General features: G+C 49.4%; 1 protein-coding gene across 1 annotated transcript in view; it reads left to right on the forward strand.

Moving 5' to 3' along the window:
- The window catches only part of FMNL2 (formin like 2), a 93,835-nt gene that overhangs the window by 53,393 nt on the left and 19,823 nt on the right, over positions 1-20,619 (forward strand). The window contains exons 8-12 of the mRNA XM_009644608.2: positions 415-523; positions 2,041-2,117; positions 4,560-4,653; positions 15,686-15,760; positions 19,688-19,798. Coding sequence (XP_009642903.2) covers positions 415-523; positions 2,041-2,117; positions 4,560-4,653; positions 15,686-15,760; positions 19,688-19,798 — 466 coding nt within the window. The remainder of the gene's footprint in view (positions 1-414; positions 524-2,040; positions 2,118-4,559; positions 4,654-15,685; positions 15,761-19,687; positions 19,799-20,619) is intronic.

The following is a 20,619-nucleotide window of genomic DNA, read 5'->3' on the forward strand; positions in this document are numbered from 1 at the left end:
AAAAAAAAAAAAATCCAGGATACCTCTGGTTGTGGGTGGATCGTTCTTTCCGTGTTGCATGCCACGAGAGATGGAGGTACCTGGCTTTGGATGAGCTGTGCTGGGGCTGGCGGCATCGCCTGCGCCGGGTGGAAGGGCTGAGACCAGCGGCTCGTGGCCTGTGCTGGCCCTGGGCTGGGCCGTGGTGGCCAGCAGGCAGCCGTGGAGCCGAGCATCCGGAGCTTCCTACGCTGCCAGGGTAAACAGCCCGTGCCCTTTTTTCTGCTCTGTTTGCATGTGGATTGTCTGACCGTCGTCTGCTCTGCAGAACTGGAAGATGTCTACATTTTCACCCGCTGAAGGAGTATTTCCATTCCTTCATTCTTACCGCCTAAAAATAGCCTTGTCATTGATGTGAGCTGTTTCTGTTTGCAGGTATAACACCTTGCCGAGCCGAAGAACACTAAAAAATTCCAGATTAGTGAGTAAAAAAGACGACGTTCACGTCTGCATCATGTGTTTACGAGCCATAATGAATTACCAGGTATTTCCCTTTTTGTTCTTTTGGACCCCGTAACTGGCTTGTTGCTGGGAAGGGGAGGAGGAAGGAAAAGGTTAGCGGTGAATGGTTAGGGTAAAACTGATGCAAAGGTTTAAATTCTTACTTATTTTTCGGTAGTGTAGCTGGGAAGCGATATAACACGGTCCTTGCGTAGCCGTGCGGGTGATTTAGTACAGGTGTGAAGACACGCGTAGGTAAGCGCATGCGCATATTGGGCCCGCTCCTGGTTGCAGCGATGGGCTCAGTTTGTGCTAACTGATGGGACATGCAGCTCCACAACTGAAGTTAGAATTTGTCTCAGAATTTAGGACTAACACTTAGGAAATACGAGAGTTTTTCAGAAGAGCTGTACACTGATGGAAAACCCAAGGTTTCGCTCTTGTTGCGTGTTTATCGCAAGGCAGTTGCAGTAACTGCAAGTCAAAGAATAAACTAGACCAAAGCTAATCATATTTTCATGAATTTCTTTTCAAGTGGGATGCTGTGATCTTATGGCATGCCCAGGTAGCTTCAGAGACTTGGGATTTTTTGCTAAAACAGCAACAGTTAAAAGTTATGTGCTTCAAAGAAAGGTCTCTGCTCCCAGGGAAGGGGCGATGGGACGAGGGGCAACGGCCTCAAGCTGTGCCAGGGCAGGGTGAGGTTGGCCATGGGGAACAATTCCTTCCCCTTGGGGCTGTCAGGCACGGGAAGGGGCTGCCCAGGGAAGGGGTCGAGTCCCCAGCCCTGGGGGGATTTAACAGCCGGGCAGAGGCGGTGCTGAGGGCCAGGGTTTGGGGGTGGGATGGCAGGGGTAGGGGAACGGTTGGGCTGGGGGAGCTTAAAGGGCTTTGCCAACCCAAATGATTCTGTGATTCTATGTGGTGAACACCTTTATTATAAGTTGTATGCTTGTACAAGGTATTTCTGACAGGGCTGCATGTGTGAACCCTCTGCCCTGGGGGACACCGCCTCCCTGGGATTTGCAAGGTTTCTTACCTCTGATGGCAAGGATGCAAACAACGATCTTGTGCTTATAACCAATACAATATTTTCCAAAGCAGGTTTTTTTTTTTTGTTTTGGAGAGCAAAGGCAGCAGCACTTGTGCAGTAACTGCACAACATGCATGCTGGAAAAGAAGTGATCTTGGCAGCTGAATTGCAGATTCCTCTTTCGAGACTAAATGATGCACGTGACAGTCAGAAATAAAAAGAGGAGGGAGGGGAAAAGGTGAGCAGAGGGGTTGGCAGTGGTGTAAGAGCAGCTCTTGGACCCTTTTTTGTTGGCTAATATGGCCAAACTGAGTACTTTCGACACTGTTAGTGGCAGAGAAGTTGTTGGGCACGGTGGTAGATGGAGATGTGTTGGGTGGCTTGGTAAACTCAACGACACTTGGTTTGGCTTACAGCATTGTGAAAGACTGCCGCCAGATCTGGCCAGAGATATGTGATTTGTTGGATTTTAAAAATAATAATTTCAGTCCCCAAACTGAAACAATATTTTCCCCTTCTCTTTTCAGTATGGATTCAATATGGTCATGTCCCATCCGCATGCCGTTAATGAAATTGCACTAAGTTTGAACAACAAGAATCCCAGGTAGGCTGCACTTGCTTTTGGAGGGTTTAAGAAGTAGGTAAGTAAAGAGTACACGGAAAGGGATTTTCAGGGGTGTGTTTATGCACAAACCTGTAGCAACAATCATACTTCATTCTGAGCCAGATAAAATCTGTGTTATGGTGCAACTGGATGAGCAATTGCCATCTAGTTCCATTGGTTTCAGGAGCTACTGACTCTTCAGCTGAAAGTTTGCTGCGTAAGCGCTCCAGCTCGATTGCAGTGCAAAGAGGACCTTGCTGATAATGATCAGCTTAGCATGGGATTTTCGTGAGGAATGGGAAAATCTTCTTAACTAGATTTTGTCCGAGGGGTCCTTAGGTTTGAGTTTCTTTGAGAGGGGGTTTCATTCTTGCTCTGTGTCGGGTTGCTGCTCAGCTGCGGCAGTAGCGTTGCGGTGGAACTGCTGGCTGCGAGGCTGCGTCCCCTCCTCTCCCCGCGCACACTTGTGACCCTGGCAGCCACTTCCAGCAAAGCCTGGAGCTAGGAGCCTCTTGCATGTCTAGTGAAACCAGGTCTGGCATACTGATGTTTGCAAGGAAAGGTAAAACTAGGGGGTGAGGCAGAACTAAACAGCACTATATATGTGTGTCTATAGATATATATATATAGCCTTTGCTTAGGCTGTCCGCTTGCCTTACAGTACACTGCCTGAAATCTTGTCCTGATGGAAGTAGGTATTTCCTTCCTTTCTTGTATTTAGCCTTTAGTCAGCAAGCCTGGGCACAGCATACGTGGGAAGGATATGGGAAGTTTATTGTTTTTATCATTTTTGGTGTCCTTGTGCCTGGAAATCAGGTGATCAAGAGAGAACCTGAATTTTCCTTTTTGAAAGAAGTGGGTTGTTTAGATTTCTGTTTATGGAAGAAAAAAGCTTTCAAAGATGGCTAAAATAATCTGAAGACAAAACTTAATGTTAGTGCTGTTCGAAACCTAACTTCTTTTTGGTTTAGCCCCATCGTGATTTTTGAAGAAACTGGTGGTTTCAATGCTTAGGGTTGCCTGAGATGTGCCAAGAGGGAAGCAGCAGCTCTGGGAGATGCTGCGGAGCCGATCCCATCCCCAGCCCCTGCACGCCGCGGAGCTGAGCGCTGCAGGAGTGGGCAGGCCAGCTGGAGGATGGATGTCGGGACTCCGTCTCCTCTGGTTGTGCTCAAACAGATGCCGCGGCCCTAACTCTCCTCTCCCCGTCCCCATCCCAGCTGCGTGGGCAGCCGGTGGGTGAGCGCTCCGGGCAGAACCAGGGACCTGGGCATCCCCCCGGGCTCCCCGCTCACAGAGATCGCTCCCCCGTCTCCCCGCACGCACGGTCCATAGCCCGCCCTTGGAGGGGTTATTGCTGAAGATCTGTAGTAAGAAGCCCTTGATCCTGTCTGAAAGAGCTTGGATTTTCTTCTTGTGGCAGAGAAAAAAAATTGATGAGTAAGAATTGAAAATGATACATTTAAAATTTCCTAGGAAAGTGAACATTTTATCTGGTTTCCAAAGATAACCTTGACACTTTGAAAGCCAAAAGGTATTTCTTTTTCTGTAACATCTGGTTTGAGTCATGGCTTTAGCATGAGACTAATTTCCTATGTGTCTGCATGATTTTAATATCTGCTCAGAGCTCATCTGACCATAAAGTCTGGTTGGTGCTGTTGCCTTATGTGAACCCTCTAAAAAAGTACTGGGGATTATTTTTACTGGAGTTACGCTGAGTCTATTGCATGCTTTTCCTTCAGTAATATGTTGTCTTCTCTCATTAATATGCCTGTGTTAGCACTGCTGTCAATCAGTTGCCCAGATTTCTGATTCAAGAGGGGAAAGACGTGCTAAGGCATCCTATAGTTACTTCAGCGAACCACGTCTTTTGTGTGTGTGTGTGTGTGGCTATGAATAATACAAATTGTCATAGAAAATAATTCGGATTTGTATGAGGAAAAATACAGATTTGAATTATAAACCCATTCATTACAAACTGGGCTCGGAGGAAATGGGCTGCATTGTGGTGTAAGACAGCTGACTAATGGCTGACGTGCGGTGATCCCGGCTTGTGTAAAACCACCTCCGCCCCGGGTCTGTGCAGGTGGACGCGCGGGGAGCACGAGCTGTCGAAGGCTGACGTGGTCTGCCTTTACCAGAGTTATGCAACTGCCTTTGGTTTGCTTGAATTCCCACGAGTACAATTTGTGATTTAAATTTTTGCATGTTTTGAGAAGCGTTGACATGGGGGAAAACTGCATGATCCTGGGAGAGTCCAAATGCCCTGGATCAGATGATGCTCAGCATTACGCACCTTGCAGGTTTACTAGTTTAGAGAGATTCAAAATACACGGGAATGCAAACTACGTCTCCCAGTGTCTCCGCATCCCTTTTGCAAACAGAAGGAAGGTGGTCCATCGCGTGGTGGTCATTGACTGTTGTGGTTTCATTTCTTTGCAGGACGAAGGCTCTTGTCTTGGAACTTCTGGCAGCTGTTTGCCTCGTCAGAGGAGGGCATGAAATCATTTTATCTGCGTTCGATAACTTTAAGGAGGTACGTTCCTCTGCTTTATCAGAATTTGATGCACATGTCAATAGGTCTCTTACATGGCGTTGGCTGAAGCTTTCTCATTCAGCTAAGTTTCCTAGATTTCCATAAACTGCAGGTATTCCATAAGTCACTTTGAGCTGCAACGAATCTGACAGCGCTGTTCACACCATCGTTTTGTGCGCTTTTGCGTAGAAGAGCCATAATCCCAACAAGATGACTCCAGACTGTGAATTTCTCCCTGGACTTTTTGGTCAGTCAAGCTGCGTCCCTGAAGTGGAAAACTTAATGGAGATCTTGAGAGCTTCACTCCAGTTCTTCTGTCTCTAAACGCTTTTGTATGTTCTTAGGTGAAACAACCAGGAATGGTGTATTAGATCTCCCGTTTTCAGAGCCTTTTACACAAGCCCTTGAAATGCAAAACTCCTGGTTTTACCATCAGTAGGAATTTTATTTATGAAGGTATTACAAAATCAAGTCTCTGTGGTGGAACACTGACTGCTGAAATTAATACAGGTATTCCAGTAGGCTCAAGTGGAGCAAAAAAGTGTCATCTATGGGTGTATCACATGTTTGCATACAGCGGTTAATGGGATTTGAGAACGTTGTATGAAGGTTCAGAAGCACTAGTGTGAGAATCAAATCCTAGAAAGCTGTTGTTCTAGTTTATTTTGACTATTGGATATATATGTGAATTTATTATCGAAGAAGAACGGGTTGCCCAGAGAGGGGGTGGAGGCCCCATCCCTGGGACCATTCCAGGCCAGGTTGGACGGGGCTGTGAGCAACCTGATGTGGTTCAAGGTGTCCCTGCTCCTGCAGGGTGGTTGGGCTGGGTGACCTCTAGGGGTCCCTTCCAACCCAAACCATTCCATGATTCTATGCTTCTAAGAAATGAATCTGGGTTTACCAGCTCAAAAATTGTTAGACTTGATGGGTCCCAACCAGCCTGTGTATAAACATGTGGTATGCTTTTCCTTAATGCCGCTGTTGCTGTAAGTGGGTTAATGCAGATGATCAACAAGCCAAGTTGTTAATTTTTGTACTTTTTGTGTTTAAAAAAAAGGGTGGCGGGCTGCGCACCGATCTCTGATTTACATGCACTGTAAATATTTGCATTTTTGCATAGTTGTTGTAGAGCTGCACCATAACTGTATTCCTGAGGTGCTCGTCATTATACAGCGCCAGAGAAAAAAGTTTGAAGTAAATCTCCAGTGTGGGCCTGTTGTAGGAACCTCAGCTTTGCCAGACCAGACCTGTCCTAAATGTGAGCTGTGTTGGGCGTGTAGAGCTACCTAAGGACAGCGGGAATGGGAATGGCACGGCTGCTGGCGAGGCTTTCCCGGCTGTGAAGTGGAAGTTGAGTTGGGAGTATGGTGTGACCATGGAGAAAGCCTTGCTCCTGGGTCACGCCAGCGGAAGGGCTGGTCGGAAAATGGAAATGAGATGTTCTGCTTCCAGCCGGGGAAAGCTCTGCAGTCCTCTAATGCAGGCACAGAGCTAGACCTGGAAATTGTCGTTTGGTTCTTTCATTTATTCATCTGTAGCCTTGGGCAAGCTGCCGGCATCTTTGTCTTTATTTGCACCTTTGTGAAAGGAAGGAATCGCGGAAGCAAATGCAGATGAGGTTGTTAGGAAGAACAATTGGGTAACATGAGAGAAGTGCTTCCAGTAGGAGAAGCCCTGTAAACATGCAAAGCACATTGTTGTCACTCCAGGCTTAAATTCTTCTGGCATATTACTGCTCTATTACAGAAGAAATGCGGCTCATTAGGGAGGACGTCCCGAGGGATTGCAGATACCTTGGGCAAATGACTACGGCTGACATCCGCCGGTCGGGGTGGTCTGTACAGCTCATCGCACGGGCCCTTTGCATGGTCACGGGCAAGGATGTGTGAAGTCCCATCTGCTCTCTTACTGTCCTGGCATCTTTAGCCGAAGTTTGGCGCCTTCATTTTCTTCCAAGGGCTCAATCATCCCTTTTTTTTTTTTTTTTCTCCTGCTGACACTCAGAAGTTGTAGCGTAACACATCCAGTTTGTCTGCCGTTATTTATTTATTTAATTATTCCATTCCCGTTCGCCAGTCGTTTGCTGCAGTGGGACCGTGGGATGTGTCAGGTGAAGCGGGGGCGCGAGGTGGGGGTTGTACCTCGCTCAGTTTGGCATTTGGCTCTTCTTCTCTTTATCCAGTTGTGCGGCTTATTTCTTGCTCCGTGCTGTTGTTCCCCGGTTTCCTCCTGGGCAAGTTTTCAGTAATGGTTTCAAGTCTTCATGTTTATAACTCAGTCAGCTGGTTTATTAAAAATCTTCTGAGTTGCTGACATGTAAGGCACCCGGGGTTAGATTTCTAGCAGTATTCTCCCAATTTAAATTACTGTAAGCTCCGTAGTATTTGTGTGGCTTCTGGAACCACGCGTTGCAGGGCTGCCACAGCTTCTCTGCGGTTCTTTCATCCGACGCTGTGTGCGTATTTAGGGCAGATCAGACCCGTCAAACTAGATCTCTGCCACTCTATCTCCTTGCCATAAAATAACTTCAAAAGAAATTTGAACTCACGCCTAACACTCACCCTGTAATAAAGTCAGTAGGGAAAACAGGATGTTTCGGACCAAATTCTGCTCTCATTTACATCAGGGTGAACATCAAATATTTCATTAGGCTTTGAGCTTTGCTCTCATGTAAATGAGAACAGAATTTGGTTCTCAGGGTCTGGCTGAGCTGGCAAACCGCAGCTGATCTGAATCTTGCCGAGAATTCTTTTTGAAAACGACTTTTCATTTGAAAATGGTGTTACAGGCCAATCTCTGTCTGGCTGGGCGCAGGGTGTTCAAACGGAAGGCGGGTTGTTCTGCTAAGCTGTCTTTTGAACGTTCTTCTCGCCCGGTTACTTCACCTGAAATCACCGATGCTTGTGTGCAGGGTGCTTCTCTTTGCAGGGGCCTGGGCTCCGTGCGTTACGGGCACAGCCCGGCGCTCGCTGTTTCGAAGCCACCAAGAAGGTACCAGCAACGAGGAGCTTGAGACTGAGTTGAATAAAGCTGAACTCAACAGGAAAAAAAATAAATCTGGAACCGTTGTTACTGACAGGGAATGGAGACCAGGAGAGGAAGGAGTAGCTTGGGGTGGGTGGTGGGAAAGGCAGGTGTTTTATGCAAAGTTCATTAGAGCCGAGGAAACGAGGCTTCACGCGGTCGCGCTGGTGATAAACTCCATCCCCGGCTCGAAGACCGCACGCTTGGGCGCAGGCTATCACGGCGTTACCAAACCCGAACGAGGATTCCTCAGAGCTAAGGCACAGAAATAACGTGGGCAGGCGAGCTGGGAGCGAGGTTATGGAATCTGGTGAGGACACCCGGAAAGAGAACGGACAGAAAAGTCGCAGTTCAACAGAACCAAAGCTTGTTGAGGCCATGGGTGCAGAAGGCTGTTTTCCAGCTCACTCGCGGCCTTGCTCTGCTCAAAATGAACATTTTTTTGTGGCGTTTCTAGTTGGCTGTTGTGTTTACGTGGCTTACATGTTTTTCCTTTACGGCAAGCCTGGTCGCCAATAAACGAAAGGCTTCAGCAAGTTTACGGATATGTTGAAAAAAATCGCGAGCCGACGGCGCTAATGTGATCGCGTGATGAAAACAGCCACAAAGAAACAGTGGCTTTGCTGCAAATACTGATTTCCTCAGCTTTGGGGAAGAGCTGAAGGTGATGGTTTGTGAATATACTTCACTAACATTTCCAGGAGCGCAATCTGAGATCCTTGTGCAGCTTTTTGTTATTCTCCCTTCTAAATGTGGGAGAATTTACTTCGGTAGCAACTAAATATTTCTGGGAAAAGACCAGAGGACTCTACCACTCTTTTTTTTTTTTTTTTTTTTTTTTAATAAATAAGCACAATAGCCATTTTAAAGCGGATCCAAACCAAGGAGGCAAAAGAATTGAGTGGGATCTGTAGCGAGACAGAAAGCCAGCAAGAAATAATCCTGGCTCTCTGCAGGGAACACTTCCCGACTTTGGCTCTAATCCAGCAAAGCAGTTAAATTGATTATTATACAAGCGTATACCAGAATAATGGAATTTGGTAAGGTGAGTGTACGCCCGCGTGCTTCTCTGTATGAGAAATAATTTCAGTATTTAAAAAATAAAACCAGAATTAAGGTGCATTTCCTAAGATGAACCATACCTTTCAAAAAACCCGCCTTGTTTTGCTCCGAGACAAGAAGAGACGCCAAAAAAATAAATGGGAATTCGGATAATCCAGAAAACTTGGGCGAAGCTCATCTCCTGGTGGTTATTCCAGCATCTGAACTTCCCTGGCCTAACTCGCTGGAGACCAGGGGATGAGGGAGAGGAGCGGGGTCTGGCGTGCTGGTGCTCCCTCTTGTTTTAGCATTGATTTAATTGACTTCGGTGTTCGCTGCTCTGCAATACCGGCCGGGCGAGGAGAGCTGCCGTCCCCTCGCGCGGCGCCTGGCTGTGGCTGTTAAAGCCGAGCTTACAAAGGCTCGGTTCCTGGGAATCGCTGGGCAGGGAGCTGCAAGGTGGGGGCACGGCAAGCGAACCGCACTGTTCACCTCCATCAGTTTTCACTCCGGCAAAGTGGGACAATATTGCTCAGCCCTCAGTGCCGAATTCAGCGTCCGATTTCCCTGTTTGAATAACGAACGGCGGCGCTGAGAACAGCAGTTCTGAGTTCTCCTTACGGGCCATTCTAATGACTCGGTACTAGAAGAAACTGTTTGCAAGTGCTGGAAAATGTAAATACATTTGTTGTCTTTTGCACCGCAGCAGTGTATTGAGAGTGCCTTAACCCTGCTGGTAGAGACGTAAAAGGTATTTGAACCTAGCAAGTATTAAATAACTGTTTGCTTAACCAGTAGCTTATGGGAGAACGGATTTTTTTGTTCTTCAGCAAACTGCAAAAATGTCAGCGTGATCAGCCCAAACAAAGTGTTTCTGTGGAGCGCTGCTTGCCGGTGGTGGGATCCGCCGCTCACAGTGGGCTGTTGTGGGGGAGAGAAGGGCGGCATTGTGCTGCTGGATAAAGGAGCACAGACAGGAGGAAAGGTTCACAAAGGGTCCCATGAATTTTGGGGTTGCGTATACGTCAGGCTATTTAGAACACCATAGCCAGCACGGGCGGCGTTCGTGTACGCAGTGCGTGTTTGCTGGGAAATTGTGCTGCTGCCTCTCGCTCTTCCAGAACTTGAGAATTCACTGAAGGAGGAGGGAGCAGCTCTTTGGGCAACTCGTGGTAGACGGTAGAGGCTCTAGAAGGGGCTGCCCAGGGAGGTGGTCGAGTCCCCATCCCTGGAGGGATTTAGAAGAAGGATAGATGAGGTGCTGAGGGCCAGGGTTTAGGGTGGGATGGCAGGGTTAGGTTAAAGGTTGGACTCGATGATCTCAAAGGGCTTTTCCAACCAAAGTGATTCTATGATTCTATGATTTTAGCGTTTGCACTGACTGAAAACAGCCCATGGTTTAGGTATTTTAAACTTGGTCCTTCAGACCCCTGGCCCAGGCTGCCCAGGGGGGCTGTGGAGTCTCCTTCTCTGGAGATCTTCAACCCCCGCCTGGCCGCTGTCCTGTGCCCCCTGCTCTGGGTGAGCCTGCTTGGGCAGGAGGGTTGGACTAGATCTCCCAAGGTCCCTTCCAACCCTTGCTATTCTGTGATTCTGAGAGTTGTTTTCCCGGCCTTGAGGTTGCTGTTAGCTGCCTTTGCCGTGCCAGGCTGTATTCTAGTGGAAATGCAGCCAAAATTATTTCATTTTATGTTTGGAGTTTGGGCCCACCAGGCAGTGCCTGCTTCCTGGCCCAGGGCATTCTGTGAGCAGATCCTACTGATGTCTTTCCTACGAACACAGGTTGCTAGCTCAGAGCGGTCATTCCTTCCACCCCCCTGGCTGACAGACGGACGCTCACGTCAAGGTGGCCGTGGTGGGCAGTTCCTACATCGGGATGGGGCACTGCATCGCAGGCTTGGGAGCGCCGGTCCTCCAGATGTGGAGGAGATGGCGGTCTGGCGGCTGTCTCTCGTAGCATGGGTTCTGTATCGCCAACGAGCTGCAGCTCCAAAGCCCGACATGCCGCCTGTGTTCGCTGCCGTCTCTATATTCGCTATATTCGCTTGTGGGGAGGGTTAGTTAACAAGCTCCATCCTCCAGCAAAACGAGGTGGTGCTTCATGTTGTTAGATAACTGCCTGGGGTAGGAGGATGATGGATGTGCTTCCATGAGCCTGGATTTTCACTTTCTGCCTGACGTCACGCATGAAAACATCTTTAGTTTTTCCAAAATACCCTTGGTGTCTTTTGCCGTCTGCCTGGGATGCCTTTCTGGAGCATCGTACAGTAATCCAGCCACGTGAGGGTTGTCCTAGTTGAACTTTGCTCTTGGGTGGTCTGGATGTGAACCGTACAGCCCGAGAGCATTGCCCGGTGGATATAGATATAATCATCACTACATTTTTCACAACGGATCCTTTTGCTTCCTTACAAGGTTGTACTGTACCTGTGTAACAGATCTGTGACGGGTGTACTTCGTTAGCACCCAAAGCCTTTCCGGAGAAAGGACCCTTCGTGGGTGGTTTTCCATAAAGCCACATTGTTCTTCTAGAATGACATGGGCGTAAGGCAACCTACAAAATTTTTTTCACAGCCTAAGTAGAGACAGAGGGGTTTTTATAGCTGTGGTAACTCGTTTAATCTTGCTTCTTACACAGAATAATGCTAATAAAAGAAAGATCAGCCTTCCTTAGTCCCAGCCATGCTTTCAAATGACAGACCTTGGAAATTTATTCAAATATAAACGGCAACATATGGTTTTATGTGGTGGGATTTGATTTCAGCATTCGTCTTGGATTTTGGCCAATCTTCAGGCTGCAGGCTTCATCTACAGTTTCACTCTCTTTAATCTTCCAGGATAAATTATATCATTGCATGAAAGTCAGCTCGCTGTCTCTTGAAAGGCGCATGTTCCCAGCACTGACTCATCTGATGATAGTGTGAATTATCTGCGAGCAGCCACCGAAAGCCGCAGGTTGTTGTTGCTTTTCCCCTTGCTATCAGCCACTGCATCCCGGCCAGCAGGGCCGCTTGTGTCCCAGGATCGGCCCTTCTCTGCCGGGGCTGCACCACTTCAGGTTGTTCCTTAATTTAATTAGTCGGCCGTAAGTGGCTTGTAGCTGTTTATGTCAGCTTCCCTCATCCATGTGGAATGGTTTAACATCAGATTTCCCAGGAATCAGTCCTTCTGGCTTTTATTGTGGAGTGATCCTATGCACCGCTGTTACGTTTGATTCCACACGACATGATTTTGTCTGAATCGGCTCCGTTTTTTCCCAAGCCGGTGCAAGAGAGCTGTGATCTCTTAGAGCTCAGCGTTGAGATGAACCTACTTGTCCCCTTTGTTATGTTGGCTCTGTGCTGTGGGGAGGGGAGAGTACGGAGAGCGCTGGAAGAATTTGCAGTTGGTTGAACTGAAATACCATCCCATGTACTATAGTAGGAAAAAAATGGCTTGGGATAATAACGGAGGGATGAGTGCCTCTAAGCAGGCTGTGGTGCAAGTCAAGGAGAGGGTTCCTTGGGTCTGCTTTGAGCGGGAGTTGGATCAGCCCCAGCGTAGGCCTCCAAAATCAAATTATATCAGCGGGCAGCTGCTGCCTTTGATCCTTACAGTGCCAGTAGGCTCCTGAAACTCGGCCAGATTGTGAGTTTTCTCTTTGGCTCTTCCTTTTGCAGCTTTCCGTCTCTTTTCCTCCTGAAGGGCGTGCTGCTCCTGCATGGAAGCGTGTGCGTCCCGGGAGGGGTGTGCGCCGCGGCAGAGCTGCACCCTGCCAGGGCTGCTTCGGGGGGCCCTCGGGAAGAAAGCGCTCGGGAGGGCATTCGTGGTGAGTGCCCGGAGTAGGTCACGTTGCTGCATGCTCAACCAACCTGAGCTTCTTCACGACAGAGCGATTGCTGGTCCTGCACGCGGGGCGCGGGGCAGCCGGACAGGATGCCTGCGGGCGCTGGTGCTGTTGTCTGGTGCAGAGATGCTCTGGTCCCCACTGGAGTGCGCTCATCCCACCTCTCACTTCTAAATGCACGCCTGTTAAACCAGGGTGGCCGCACCAAAATGCTCAGGGTGATCTCCCTGCTTCCCAAGGGTGCTCCTGGCCGGTTTGGATTTGAGCTTGGCCATTTGGTGGCTTTGCAGAGCCTAAGGCTCTGCGCCAGTGACGCCAGCTCTTGAGCCACCCGCTGCAAAGCAAACGCTCTGGGTGGTCAGGGCCGGAGCTCGCTCACTCGCCCTCCGTTTTCGTTGGAGCTGCTCTAGCCATCAGCAACATATATGCGGTGTCTGGGCTTTGATCTCCCAGCAAGGCGATTCCTGACGCTGTAGGGAGGCTTTACGAGGATTACTCCTGAAGAAAAGACCAAGATTAGACTGAAGATTTACAGCCTGAAGCTGAATGGCAGTGGCTCTCCAAACTCACCAGTCCTTTCTGTGTCCCAGGGCCCCCATCTCTGCTAAGCAGAGACAGCTCATGCCCCTTGCACAACTGCAGGCCAGGCAATACCAAGGAGTCTTGCTCCATCCAAGAGTGGCTCTGTCTCGGCTCTGTTTTACTGTCTCAGACCTTAATGTGTGTTTTATGGGCCTGGTGGAACCCCCCATGTAACGGCATTTAATGCTTCAAAACCACTTCCATGGCATAGGCTGTAGAGAGAGCCGAGTCCTTTGGGTTTAAGACCATGATCATTTGCTTGACCAACAAGTGTAATCTGGTTTTCATGAGGGTGCGTGCTTTGTTGTCTAAGCGTGTTTATTCTACCTGGTGAGTCTTTGAGGTTCAGCTGGAAATGTTTAAATACAACTTTAGCAAGCGTTTGTGTGGAGTCCAGCACCCTGCCTACTGGGAGGGTGCATGGGGGGGTTGCTGAGCCTTGCAACTTGTGGGATTGTGGCCATGAATATTGGTGGCAACGCTATCAAATAATTCACCGTAACCAGCGTCCCTGTCCTCTCAGTGGCAGAAGTCCCATTGACGTCAGGTACTGACCACAAATAGCTGCGTAATAGCCCAGTTGTGGCAATTTTGCTTAGGAACGACAGCAGATGGATCACATACACCACAAGTGTATGTTTTATTCAGTCACAACAGACCGTGGAAAGCGTGGCGAGAAGTCACCCAGCAGGCCACTACTCGCTGTGCTTTGCGGATCTGGTGATCAGCTCAGTTGAGGTCTCGCTTAAGCTCTGTGGGACTCCAGTGAGGTCTGCTCGGTGCCTTAATCTTTGTGTAGAATCATAGAGTTGTTTAGGTTGGAAAACATCTTGAAGATCATCAAGTCCAGCTGTTGTGTAGTTTGTAGGTACCTGCTCTAAGTAGTTTGTAGGTACCTGTTGTAAGATAGACACAGTTAGAAAGAGGAAGCTGATACGGGGATAGTAATAATAACACATACTTTGTAAAGAACTTGCTTTTTGGGAGTATCTTGAAACCTCAACTGGGGATTTGGTCTCCTTGTGGGAGAGGCCAGTGTAGAAATACATACAAAAAACTGGCCCCTGCCCTAGAGGTTAGTTTCTAAAGAAGAAGTGCTCCTGCCAATCCTTAATTACCGTTCGTCGGCTAATTTCACATCAGTACTGTGCCATGAGCATGCCTCTTCAAACAGCAGCTGATGCCTCGGAGGAGGGAGCTGCTTGGAAGCTGGTGGTCCCTAAGCGGAGAGCCCGGGTTGGAGGTCCCACCGCTGTCCTCCCTGCTCCTGATCAGTAGCACCCAGCGCTCTCGGGACATTGGGGTGAAATCTGGTTCAAGAAGGAAGGAGCCTGTTGGGCTCACCGAGGGTTTTGTTCCTTGGCAGAAGGGAAGGGCTGCCTCCAGATGACGGGACTCTGCTTTTCAGGACATTTAAGAGCAAACCAGCTTCTTTCCGAGCTTCTCCCATGCCTCTGCGAACAGCCAGCGTCCGAGGAACAGCATTTGACACTGTTTGTGCATGGATGTGCCTACCCAGGCACTTGCAGCTTTGCTCAGAAGAGCCTGCCTGTGCTCTTCTTGCATTCACTGCTCGGTCTGACGCCAAAAACCCAGCAAGCGAGAAAGTCAGCTCATGGTGCAGGGTATGAGGAAGCTCCTGGGGGATTTGGGAACGCGTGGGACCCTTTGCAGTGCCCTCATCACCTCCCGTCTGAGCGTGCTGGGACAGCAGGGCTCGCCGGGACGGCCGTGTGCGGGGCAGGAGCTGGCTGAGGTGGTCAGTGTATTCACGCGGGGGTAGAAAAAATACCCCAAAGGATGCACCCGGGAGGGAGGAGCTGCAGTTGCTAAGCAGGGAGGACGGGGAAATGGGTGCACCTCCTCCTGGTGCTCACCTCTGCTCCCTTTCACTTTCCAACTGACTTAATACTTTGGGATTTTGGTGTGGATTACTCTAGATCATGTGTGTTCTGAGAAAAGCAGGGCTGAGCCAGAGAAGCTATGGGGAAGTTAGAAGATTTAAACAGTATCCTGAGAAGTGCTGTATCTCAGACCTTATTTCTCCCTCCAGTTGCTTGTGTTTCCTGCCAACACCCCTGTATTACGGCTCTGCAGTTCCAACCAGCTGATCGTTACGCTGATGCGTTTCACTCCTCCTTTAGCTGGTGATAATTTTCGTTTTTTTCCTCCCTGTAATTTGTTCTTCTTCCCAATCACATTATATCATACAGTGGAAAGCCAGTTCTGCGCTGTGGAAGAGGCCGAGGCCTCCTGTGGCATAGCCTGGTGCAACTCTGTTGCTTACATTTGGACCGTCCGTGGGTATGATTACATTTTTAGGGGGAAAAAAGGTACAAAGAGTTGTTATAATTGTACCTGACCCCTTACAGACTCGCAGCGCAGGTGTCCACCTCTGATTCCTCCTCCGAATTTGTCACGAAGAAGAATATTTTTAACAAGAGAGGAAACCTGGACGGAGAGGTTTTGAGGAAGCACTTGAGCTGCTTTTTAAATGTTGTTCATCCTCTGCCTCGCCGGCCGTAGTTCAACAGACACGCGGTGATTCTTTTGTAGGTGTGTGGAGAGAAGCAGCGCTTTGAGAAGCTGATGGAGCACTTCCGAAACGAAGACAACAATATCGACTTCATGGTGAGTGCTGTTCGCCAGCAGCAGCCTTCAGCTTCAGCGTTTTCTGTGTCTGGTCCTGCCGTCGTAGGCAGAGATGTACGTGCCGTTTGATCCTTGGCCCAACATTACCACGATACAATTTTTTTTTTTTTTTTTTAAATATTCCAAACTACCTATAACGTACGTTTCGTTTTTAGCTTCGGTTCAATTTGGTTATCTTCAAGAAATGCCTTGTACCACAGTAAAGGTAAGAGGAAAGTGGCCTTTTGGTCGTTTGTGCTATTTCGCTGCGGCAAAGCAGCAGCTTCTGCAATATCAAGATGGTGTTCTGTCCGTCTGCCAGCATCCCGAGAGTCACAGACAGGGAAGTGTGGGAGAGACTGGCTGCAGCTGCTGTCTGTCCTTATCTGCTGATAAATATAGCTGTAGTTTGCAGCACTTTTGGTTCCTCAGTGTGCATATGCATGATTATTCACCAAATCCACTTCCCCTGGAGCACCGGGGGGGACGGCGAGAGAGGAAGCTCTGGCTGGCACCCACAGGCACCAGCACCAGCGTGCATGTTGGCATCACGTGAAAGGCAGAGGTGCTGACAGTCAGGATGAGCTAGCTGGTTATGTATCCGATGTCAAAAATACTTCTGCATCCATTTCTTTAAAGTCTGTGGCAAGTGAGTGCTCGTGTCAGAAGTTTAAGTCCTGTTTTTAATTGGAAAGCAAGTGGTGCTGGCGTGGTCAGTGCAGTCTCCCTTGCACTGCTCATGCTCCGTGCCTTGGATCTGGCATGACCCTGTTTTGGGGAGAGAGCAGAGGAGGGCTTCCCACCCTCCCACCTTCCCACCGTCTGCTGAGGCCTCTGTTCAGCATCTGTGACACTTTATACTGTTTTAGTGCTGAGCGTTGTGTTAAAGACCCCTTTCTGCCAGGAATTAGGTGTTAAATCAGCCAGTGGGCTGTTCCTACAGGCTTTGAACACTCCAGCGCCAGTGGCTTGCAGCCCTGATGGCCAGGGCAGGCTCGCACCCTCGAGGGCACAGCAGAATAAAAAGGAGGTGATGTGAACAAGCTAGGATGGCCTCTTCCTTGTATTTCAAAATAAAAAAGAAGTTACAGTGATCCTTGCAATTGTACTCACGTTAGCAAGCTGCTCTCAGCCACTCTGACATGTTACAGTTGGGTTTGCTCCTTGTTACTGCAGTCCCAGTAAGGCCATGTTGGTAGGCACAGTATACATTAAGTATTCTCAGCTGTACATACAGTTTAGTCTGTAATTTAACAGAAAGATTTGTCCGTCCTCAACGCCCGACTCTCAGTCGTTTGTCCCATGCTCACAGGGAGGGGTAATCATATTTGGGGGGCGGGAGAGGAGCACGGCTTAGTGCAGCCTGGAAGCGAGCCGGTGGCAGCAGCCTGCTTGCTGTGAGCTGTGGGATTCGTTTAAAACATGTTTAAAAAAAAAAAAAAATCATCCCTCATCTTTATTTAAGATATTAAATGGTGTATTGTAAGGGTATAATAGGGAATATGCATGTGAGTGTGTGTCCGTATGAGCCTGGTGAGCTGTGGATATTCAGCATCCATCTGGACAGCCTGTAAGAAAATTCCCAGTTTCTCTCAGGCCATAGGTTGAAGGTAGTGGTGGAATTTGCTTGAAAAAGGATAAATACATTTTTTTCAGGACTTGCCCAAATACTAATAAAATCTGCACCTTTGGGCTGCTTCCACAACTACAGGCTTGACCATCTGACAAGCCTAAAGCTAGAAGAGAGAGCTCAGGACAAAAGATTTGGCAGAGCCGCTCGTTTCGTGTCACTGCCTGGCCCTAACGAGCTCCGCGTGCTGCTGTGAGTTTTGGGGGGCGAGCGGGGAGCCCCGTGGGCCCCTGCCCTCCGGCTCGCTGCGGTACCGGCCCGCGGGCTGCGCCGGGGGGTGCCCAGGGCAGACATTGCTCCTTTCCGCAGGACGGGATAAAACGGGCGCCGGAGCCCAGGCTCCAGGACGTAATGTTAAAGCTCGAGTAATTCAAGGAGTTGCAACGACTGAACATAAACAAAGAGCTATTCCTGCAGGACCCGGCTTTCGCGTTGCCCTAAATGGAGAGCTGTCTGGGAAGCTGGGGCTGGAAGGGGCCGTGGTTAACTGCATGGATCGACAGGGAGGAAAGAGCAACAAAAAGGCAAAAGTATTTTAGAGAAGGTTCCTGTTGTTGACATTGACTCACTTCATTTTAAAAGCAACTTTCTTAGATTAGTTTTCTTTGACTTGATAAATTCCTTAGTTGTGTATGTAAGGATCTGAGAAAGGAAATGAGAATTTGTCCCTAACGTTGAGAGAGCCAAAGCAAGTTTAACAAAAGCGCTTTGGAAATAAAGCTATTTGGCTGTGGGTGATTGGGTAGGACAGCAGGGTTCCGCTGGCGAAGGCTGGTACCAGCACTAGGAGGAACCACGGTTCTCCACAGGAACTGGAAAGGGTCCTGCAAAAACTCGAAACCTGAAGCTAGGGTTCCAACTGCCTGGATCGGGTCGTTTGTGTAAGAAAGAGATGGGTACACACCAAGAGGTGGGCATCACAGGAGCTCCTGGGTGAATCTTCAGACCATCTTCCTTCCTCTCTTCCTTGGGGTTATCCCGGTTAGCGGTCTCACAGCTTTGCGTTGTCTAGGGTTAAAGTCATTTTGGAAACAGAGTGGTTAAAGCTGGCCAGGGTCTACATGGGAAGATGGAACTGGAAGGTTTTTACTGACCTTTGTTGTGTCCCTGGCTCCTCCAAAGCTGGCCAGCACCAGGCAGTTTATCCGGGAAGGTTTTTGTGGCATCTCAGCAGCTGGAAGGGGCATCCCAGGGCATCCTGGATGGACCTGTAGTCACAGGCCACCATGCAGCAGATGCCTGCTCATCAGTTTATCCTCTGGGCCCTAGACCAGATCACAGAGCATTGGCCAGTTTCCTGCAGCAAGCTGGCGAGAGGCCTTCACAAAAGGACCCAGAAACGTGGGGTCTCCCGAAGGCTTGTCCTGCAGGTAAAATCAGGTTGCTTTGATTTTATCTTCTCTCAGATTCGTTCTAGAACTACTGAGATATTTCCCAGCTATGACGAGAAGGTCGGTGTTACCCCTGCTGCAGGGTTGCTAGCGGGATGGGGTTGTGCCCTTGAGAAGCCCAGCAAGGACGAGGCAAACCCTCTCTAAAAGCAGCTCAGAGGGCCACAGACATCATCTGTGAGCTGAAAGAGGGCTGGGGTTCCTTGTGCAGAGCAGGATTTGGCCGTGCCTTACATTCAAGGGAAGGGCAAACCATTTGGGGTTTGTATCTTGATCCCTGCCGCTCTGCAGGGGGTTCCCCCGCCGCTCATACCGCTCGCGACCCGCTTCGCTCGAGAGCCTTTCCCTTCCTTCGCTGGGCTGGGACGTGTTTGGATGCCAACTCCTATGATCTGGTCCCTTGTTCAGTTACCAAACCACAGCTTTGGAAATTGGCTCTCTGCAAACAACAAGGCGCCTGTTGTGAAAGCCCCGTTTCCTAAGCTAGGGGTTCCAGTTGCAAAATTAATCTCACTTTTACGGGCCCTTTCAGAAACAGCATTGTTTTCTTAAGAGCTTGGGTGCTTGTATGATGTCTGGCGGTGCAAGCTGGCATGGAAAGCGTTTCTGTTCACCGGCACGCAGTAAAGGTAGACTCTCCAGACATGACTTAATTTCTGGAACCCGTGTTTGCCTTTATCACAGCAGATGAACGCCCCGTAAGCCTGAATCCAGCACCGGCTTGGAAAAAAGCTGTAGAAGAGCGGATCACAGTTTCCCCTCGTAGTAATAGCAGGGAAATGCAGTCATTTGCTGTGTCTGATCCGTGGGGCCCCGGGAGAGCCCGCTCCGACCCTGTGCCTGGGGTTTTGGGGGGCAGCCGGGGCTGTGCCGTTGCCACCTCTCACGTGCGGCTTTTCCTTGCAGGTGGCTTGCATGCAGTTCATCAACATCGTTGTCCACTCGGTGGAGGACATGAACTTCAGAGTCCACCTGCAGTATGAATTTACGAAGCTCGGCCTGGATGAGTATTTGGATGTGAGTATGGTCTGAAGTTGCGCCAGGGCAGGTTTAGGTTGGACATTAGGAAAAATTTCTTCACCGAAAGGGTTGTCAGGCTCTGGAATGGGCTGCCCAGGGAAGGGGTCGAGTCCCCATCCCTGGGGGGATTTAAAAGAAGGAGAGATGAGGTGCTGAGGGCCAGGGTTTAGTGGTGGGATGGCAGGGTTAGGTTAAAGGTTGGACTTGATGATCTTAAAGGTCTTTTCCAACCTAGACGATTCTATGATTCTATGATTTTATGACCTGAGTCTCCAGTGCTTCGCAGTGTGGATCTGCCCTCCTGGCAGGGCTGACCCCGCGTGGGGCTGCGGGCTGGGACCACACCACATCCCCCAGCGCTGCCGCAGCCCAGCCCAGCCTTGAACCTCCTGAAGCCCCCTTACCCGAGAGCTTTCGGGAGGACAGAGCAGCACTCTCCCATAGTCTGCTAAAAATGCAGAGCCTTGGCCGCTGTGACTGGGGGCTGTGGCCTGGAGCCACCCCTGCAGAAGAAAAATCAACTGCAACTAACTGCAATTACAGAGCGGGAGCTAAATTTGTAGCTTCGCCTTATAACAAAGGGAGGATGAACCGCAGTCGTCCTCGCCCCGCCACGTCCCTGCCCGCCAGGCGCGGGCTGCAGACCTCGTGTCGGCCCCGGCTCAGGTGCTGCCAGGGCCCCCTCCATCTCCGTGTGAAAAAAACCTCTTTTTGGGTTTTCTCCTGGCAGCCGGGCGTTTTCTGGCATCCCATGGGAAATGCTCGCTTTCAGAAGAAAGCTGCTTTTATATTTCCCCTTTTGTACTTTTCTCTCTCTG

This window comes from Egretta garzetta, unplaced genomic scaffold (assembly GCF_000687185.1).
Source record: "Egretta garzetta isolate BGI_Z169 unplaced genomic scaffold, ASM68718v1 scaffold718, whole genome shotgun sequence".
Classification (NCBI taxonomy): Eukaryota; Metazoa; Chordata; class Aves; order Pelecaniformes; family Ardeidae; genus Egretta; species Egretta garzetta.